At 41.7% G+C, this 7,461-nt stretch overlaps 1 protein-coding gene across 4 annotated transcripts in view; it reads left to right on the plus strand.

Annotated features, from left to right (window-relative positions):
- The window catches only part of LOC147628954 (phosphatidylinositol 4-phosphate 5-kinase 9-like), a 70,024-nt gene extending 67,172 nt beyond the window's left edge, over positions 1–2,852 (plus strand). For all 4 annotated transcript variants that reach the window (XM_086812124.1, XM_086812127.1, XM_086812125.1 and 1 more), the window contains 2 exons: positions 1,738–1,873; positions 2,182–2,852. In XM_086812124.1, the coding sequence (XP_086668250.1) occupies positions 1,738–1,873; positions 2,182–2,470 (425 nt within the window). In that variant the 3' untranslated portion in view covers positions 2,471–2,852. The remainder of the gene's footprint in view (positions 1–1,737; positions 1,874–2,181) is intronic.
- Positions 2,853–7,461: the final 4,609 nt, after the last annotated feature.

Below are 7,461 nucleotides of genomic sequence, written 5' to 3' on the forward strand. Positions count from 1 at the left end.
TGGGGCGCAAAGATCCTCCTTGGTTGCATCATTGGTGAGAAGCAGATGGCCCTCCCACCCCAGCAACAAGGTCAATGCGGACCCTGGGGAGGTCATTGCAAAGGCCAATGGCACACAAAGGGAGGTCATTGCAAAGGCCGATGGCACACAAAGGGAGGTTGTGTGGGGAGAAGATCATTACCCATAAAGGCGGAGTTAAGAAAGTATTTTCATTCCATTTACTCTCAAAGAATTGGTGATACCATGGTGAGGTTATTATGGTCCTAACTACTGCACAGTCTCTGCATGCAGTGCCCCTTCTGCTCTCGTGTAAGTTGTGAGAAGATGAGTCAGGAGCCAAAAGACAACGTTGGACCAGAATCCCAAGGCCTCCCATGAGATATAGCATTGGATAATGGGCAAACACACCAGGCTGTAAATCAGCAGTTGCTACAGCTTTGTTCTAGAACCCACCCTGGACAAAGGATGCTTGGCTTGTCTAAGCTCGGTCCACACTGGGAGGAGGCTGGGTGCGAGCAGGGAAGTGGAGAAATTCTCATTGGTGGAGCTCAGAGGAGGGGAAGATCCATCTGTTACCCAGAGTCCGATTGTGGCCAAGTTTAACGATGTAATTTGCAACCCCGGTGCCAAGGAAGGCCCTAAAGGGCTCTTCTTTCTTTGCAAAAGATAGCGGACTAGAAGTTTGCATAAGAGCACTCTGCTCTGAAACTTACATTAGGCCCCCCTTGGTGCTGGGGCAGGCCTGTGTGAGTGTCCCCATGAGACTTTAGCTTGTCTATTTCAGCAACCATATTCCCCAGACCACCAATAGGTTCTGATTGGCTCCCGTACTTGTGTAGTGTGGGAGAAGGAGAAGGACGAGCATGAAGTCATGCACCACATTGTGGCAAGGAAAACCTAGTTAACCATGAAGCATGGCCAACCAACAGTATTTTGCAAAGAGGAGGGGCTATCTGCTGCTTCGCTAATGCATCTACACCTACACTGCTGCTTGTTTATGATCATTCTTAAAACCCACTGAAGATTAGTCTCTCCTCTGAAGCTGGGATGGGAGAGAAGCTCAGCTAGAAACCACACAAAACATCCTGGCTTCGGAGGCCATGCAGTAGGTTTCTACTGCTGCAGCCATAAAGCACTGCAAATTTTCTTTACTGCCTGCAACTTAAAATACAATGTCTTCAAATCCAAGAATACCTTCAGGCCTTGGATAGGGAGTTAACATATTTGATACACAGTGGGCTTTTTATAGGGAAATCCTGCTAATTAGAGGATAGGCCTGGTCTATATTAAAGTAGAAACCCTTGAGCATAATTGTTTGAAGTAGAGAGGATTCAGGAGTTAACTGGTCGAGTATTGAGGCCCTCATGCAGCGAGGAGGCTGTGGGTTATAGGATGCATAGGATTGCTGTTTTGCGGGGGTCCATCGTGCGTGCACAACTATATGCTCGCTTGGGTGAGCTCATCAAGGGGCTCTCTGATTGGGAGAGACATTGTCCTCCATTGTTTGTTGGCTGTTTCATGTGTACAATACAAGGTATTGTGTGATGACATTGATGGTTGGCTATATTACATTCTAACAAGTCAAGCTTAAGGTCGGATCTTAGAAACACCATCTGCTTGTTTATGATCATCCTTATCTCCAAATCTATCACATGAACTTGGACTTTCTGACATTTTGTTCTCCTGTTCAATGCAAGGACTTTGTGCTAATTACCTTTGCTTCAAAACTATTTTTAGGGACTTATCCGGAAGGTCTGGTGCTGGTGGCTCATGAACCAAATGACAGTGCCCATGGCTCCCACATTCGAGGTAGTTCTCTGAGAGCAGCAGTGGCAGGGGATGAACAAGTCGACCTACTTGCAGGAACTGCAAGGTGAATTTTTGAAGTCAACAGAGTTCTAGGGAACACCAAAATTTATGGGTGCTAATTATTGTATGTGCACCCTTACTTGTATATGGGTGCTAATTATCATATGTGCACCTTTAGTATGATTGCCATGCACAGTCAAGTTTCATTCATCTGTTGCAAGTGTAAGGTGATTTTGATAGCTAGCTAATCTAGCATTGATTATGGATTTGATGGGTTGAAGTAGAAAAAGGCTGAGATTATGAAGAGTATCTAGCATTTCTTATGGATTTGATGGGTTGATTAGAGAGGCTAAAATTCTTGTTTGTTTTTAGACTACGGATTCAACTAGGAGTGAACATGCCAGCAAGAGCCGATCGAAGGTCCCCAGTGACTGATAGAGATGCAAATTTGGAGGATGCATTTGTTGGTGATACATATGATGTGGTTTTATGCTTAGGCATAATTGATATTCTGCAAGAGTATAACACTGTAAAGAAAGTAGAGCATTTCTACAAGGCACTGAAGTTCGACTCTGTCTCAATATCTGTTGTGGATCCACAGCTTTACTCTAAGAGGTTTCAAGAGTCTCTGAGAAAGGTGTTCCCTGAAAATGTCTTGTAGTAAGTACTTCCTGCACCCAAGTGTATCGCTGTTGGCTGCTAAACTTCATTGTAATCTACTGCCTCTATTCAACCACCTTGGTCTCTCACCTTGAGTTCCATGGGGGTGGCTTTTTTGATTTATAAACCTCATTGTAGCTAGAGTGTATGTTATTTATGTGAGTGTCACAAGCCAAAAAAACAAGAGAGCATTTCTCAAGCATCTCTTGTACACACAATATCACGTCTCATGTGACTTGTTGAATCAATATATGTATTTAAGAGGCCATTAATAGCTTTAGTGTTCCTCATCACCATGGGCATTGCATTGGGGGCCAAGCCTTTTGTTAACCTTTAAACTAGTGTACAAATTATGGAAATAAAGAGGAAGGTTGAAAACTTCAGTTGTGGCTATAATTCTTAAAGTCAAATTTTCTCTCTCTCTCTCTCTCTTCATTTTTGAAAAGAAATGTTGCAACTTGCACATTTTTGGAAGTTGAGCATTTAAACTTAGAAAATTTTGCATGATTAAAAGAAAACAGTGTGTTAGCAAAAACCACTCAAATATGTTGATTAAAATCAAAGGTGGTGTAAATTCCTTGCAAGCATTTTGGAAGTTTGATACATAGAACATGCAAGGACAGAGTTTAATGGTCTTCACTATGTACTTATAGTGTGGAGTAGTATAGCCATTCTAATATCTAATATCTCTAATATATAGCATAATTGACTTTAGTCACGTAGTCACATATGGCAACCACTTAGAAAATAGCTCTTCTCAACTCTATCATAAGGTCTCTCTCCCTCTCTCTTTCTCTCTCTCTCTCTCTCTCACACACACACACACACACACACACACACACACACACACACACACACATTTTTTTTTGTAAAACCAGTTGAAATTGCATTATATCATAAATGTACAAAAGGGTTTAACATCAAAAGGATGTCTAAACCCTAGAACCTTAAAAAACAGTAGTATAAAAGATCTATCGAAGATCAGGACAGTACTCAAGAAAAGAGCCTATGCCCTATCCATCAGAAACAGTAAAAGAAAAGCTGAAGACAAGAAACATCCAAATCTTCCTCATGTACGGCATCATATAAGGACTGCCGCAATGAGGCTCGGAAGAACTCATAAGGGTGCTGAAGGGGTGAATTCAGATATGCATGATTTCGCTGTAGCCAGAGGGTCCATAAGGCCCAGTATCTAATCCAATGGAAGAAAAGAGAATACTGTGACAAAGAAGCTGATAACATGCCAAACATCTAGAAAAACCTGTAGAACCTGTGTGCAGGAAATCTGAGAGATAAAAAATAGGATATCTTGTCCAGAAGGTCTCTGGGATATGAACAAGACCACAATAAATGCGGAATACTCTCAGTAGTATGATGGCATCTTGGACAAAGAGGAGAGGTAATCCTTCTTTGAGGTAACTTCACTCCCACTGGAAAAATACCAACAATGCATCTCCAAAGAAAGAGTCTATGCTTCAATGGTATTTTCAACTTCCACATCAATGTTAGTTTTCCTTTTCACCAAGCTAAAGACTTATCCAGATGCCAAAGAGAATTAGCATGATGAGCAATCCATGGAGGAGGTAATATCAATCGATATGCCTGTATAGAAGTCAATAGATGCAAAGGCTGAGAGGATAATCTTGAATTTGAAGATTGAAGATGCCAATCTTGAAGCTTGTCTCTTACATCCAATGTTGGAATCGGAATGAAAGGGTGTAAGCGATCTACAATAGCTTTCCATACACACACACACACACACACACACACACACACACACACACACACCCACCCACGCACCCACACATAGTCTACCTTGAGGGTAGAATTCTCATTGAAGATTTTTGCAAACCAAAACCCAAACCCAAACCCTCAAAATTAGACCCGACTTTGAGTTGAGGTGAATGTATTTGATGTTTGCCATTGTAGCTTTATTAGTTGACAATTAGTAGGAATTTTAAAGGTTTTTTTTAATGACCCAAATAATTGGTTGAAGACCGTCATGGTCTTTGTATTGTATATTTGGCATCATATGCTTTTTTTGCAGGAAAAAATAGAGACTTCTATTAAGTAAGAAAGATTAAATACAAAATCATAGTTGAATCCTCACCATAGAGTATAAGATAGCCACGATCAATTAGGGGCATGGTAATGCCAAGAAAGTGCAATGGGAGTTGATGAGAAGAAGATCCCATGATCTCTCTCATAAAGATAGCGTGCTTTGATTGCGTTGATCTAGATGGCCCTTGTATACAAGTCCAGGTGGCCATAAGAGAGTGGATTATATCTTCCCAAATGGTAAGGTACATTATGTGCCATAAAAATGGCCTCAATCGCCTCTATGCATCTGGCTTTTACATCTGCCATACTGTGATCTTGGAGATAATTTCCCAAGTAGTGTAATGCTTGCTCAGGATGGTGTGTAGTGTGATCGAATAATATCTTGTAGTGTTAAATTTTGGTCTAATCCTTTGTCAATCATGATGGTCATGGTTTTTATCCTCAAAGAAAATATGTGGACTTGACTAAGCAAGCCAAGTGATAGAGCCCCAAGTAATGTAGATAGTGTCTCTCCTCAAGCTACCTACAAGCTTAGTTATAGACCTCTAGATCCTCTAAACAACTTGGAGCCTGAAATACAATGCTATACAATAGTACAAAGAGTGTCCGAGATCCAACACACATTAGGGTGTTCTTCATGCTTCCTCTGACATGCCGCTAGCTTGCGGTGATCACCTCTCATGATCAATAACCTCCTGTCTCTCATCAAAGCTACTAGCCTCTAAAGCATCAATGTGTCCTCCATGCTCCCACTTGAAGCGCCGCCCACTAACTTGCACCTAATGCCCCTCTCATGATTTTTTTCCTTCCCTCTCCACACACACACATGTACACATGCATGTGTGTGTGTTGTGGTTCTCAAGTGTGTGGGGTCATGAGCCTCCACCACTTAAGTAACCAAAAGATGACAAGTTGCTTTATATATATGTACCTATCCACATCTGTCTTACACCGTGCCCTTTGGTAACACCATTTATCCCCTACCTACTATAGTGACTGTAGTGTGAGACGGGGTTGGCGTTAATGAGATGAGTTGTAGGTGCATGTATTTGTGTGTACCGTGAGGTGTGAGATTGGAAAACAATTGTTATATATGTAGGTGACGTGCATGGGCAATGGGCGGAAGGTGTGCCTTTCTTGTGTGTGCCACTTTGAAGATTTTTCCAACTCAACTACTTTCTTTGACCCTTCGGCTACTTTCTTTGACCCTTTTATTACTTTCCTTAACACCTATTTTCTTGGTGAGACCAGATAGTGAGATGTTGATGCATGGCAATGGACTTTCCCCATAGTTAAATGGAGTTGGGTGGCCTCTCCTCTTGCTTGGGTGATTTGACATTATGGAGTATGGGATATAGAGGCAAGGTGGATCAATAGTTATTGTGGTTGAAGAACAGGTCACAGAAGGTTCTTGCTGATTTGAAGGTGGTCTAGGTGATAGGTCATATACCATGGATCAGGCTTGCACCCGCCACCCATGGTCTGCCCCATCCAAAGATGTACATGGATAGTTATTAACGATGAGGTTTAATGCATGTGCTTGAGCTAGTGGTGCCTATTCCTACTAGATGTGTCTACGAAATGCAGAGCCCATGCGTATATTGCAAGTGTTGTGCATGGGCATGGGGCTAAAGGTGTCCCATGTAGAGGCTTCTCCCGGTGAAAACTCCAACACACTGCTTTCTTCGGATCTTATCTTTCTGCTTTCTTTGACTCTTAGACATGGTTAGGGATAGGAAATTGAATGTTAATGTATAATGAGGTTGACCAATAAGGCTATTGTGAATGAGGTTGGGTTATCCACGAGAATGGAAGGGGACAATTGGTATGGCATGTATGTTAGTGAACCGTGAGTTGTGGTGGGTGGCTTGTCAGGGACATGGCCGAATGGATCCCGAAAATTCTTGAGCCTCTTTTTGAAGTGTTGGTGGTTGATTGGCCTGCTCACTTTTGAAGTATGTTGATCTCGATGAAAAGAAGTGAAGCAACATTGCAAAGCTTGCACGGCTTGTGCGTGAAATTTTGGACTATCAAACAATGCTGATCTTTGGCATGTGGCTTTGCTTGATCTTTTGAGCATCTCTACCTCACTTGATTAGCATGGTTGAAAGCATGTTTTGTGCCTTGGATGCAAAGCTCGGTTGATTTGAATAACCTCTTTGTATGGAGACCTCTATTTGAATAACCTCTTTGTGTGGAGATCTCTAATTGAATAACTTTTTTGTGTGAAGATCTCTATTTGGGTGCATGGATCCAAAGGGTCATAGAGCGTGATTTGGATGTCCATTTGATTGGGCAAGATGGAGGATTATCTAATGGTGGAAATCTCCATATGTACAATAGATGGAAGGCTAGTAGCTCTTGTGAGTGCGAGATGATGGAATGACAATTTATGACTAGAAAGAGGGTGGGACTTAGCAAGAACAAGACTTGATGAAAAAGATAAAATAAGATAATCGAATTAAAGGCAAGCATACAAAGTGTTTGCAAGGGACTTAGATGCGGCTTACCAGAATGGATTTGATGTCATAGTGTCTGGTGTAGACAAGACCACTGAGTTCAACTGACAAGAGGCATGGATGCATGGATTAGTGTCGGGTGGACCATAAGGTATATGGGTCTATGCACATAGGTGCTAGTGTGGTGAAATGATGTATGTGAAGATGGTTGAATGCAAACTAAAAACTTGCAAGGGTTTGTTTTTATAAGTGGAAGAGTTGATTTGGGCGGGATTTATTTTCAGACTTACGGATTGTTTAGAATTTGGACTATTTGAGCGATTGTTAATCCAATTCTAGGTTTAACAAGAGCTACCACCATTATCTTACATCAAGGCATCATGGTAGATACACCAAAGGGTCATACATTTAAGATATGAAGCAATAGTGTCCAAAGCTACAACTTGGACGGGCACCTGTAATGGTGTGACGG

Source organism: Cibotium barometz, chromosome 18, assembly GCF_041138505.1.
Source record: "Cibotium barometz isolate CiBa-2024 chromosome 18, ASM4113850v1, whole genome shotgun sequence".
Lineage (NCBI taxonomy): Eukaryota > Viridiplantae > Streptophyta > Polypodiopsida > Cyatheales > Cibotiaceae > Cibotium > Cibotium barometz.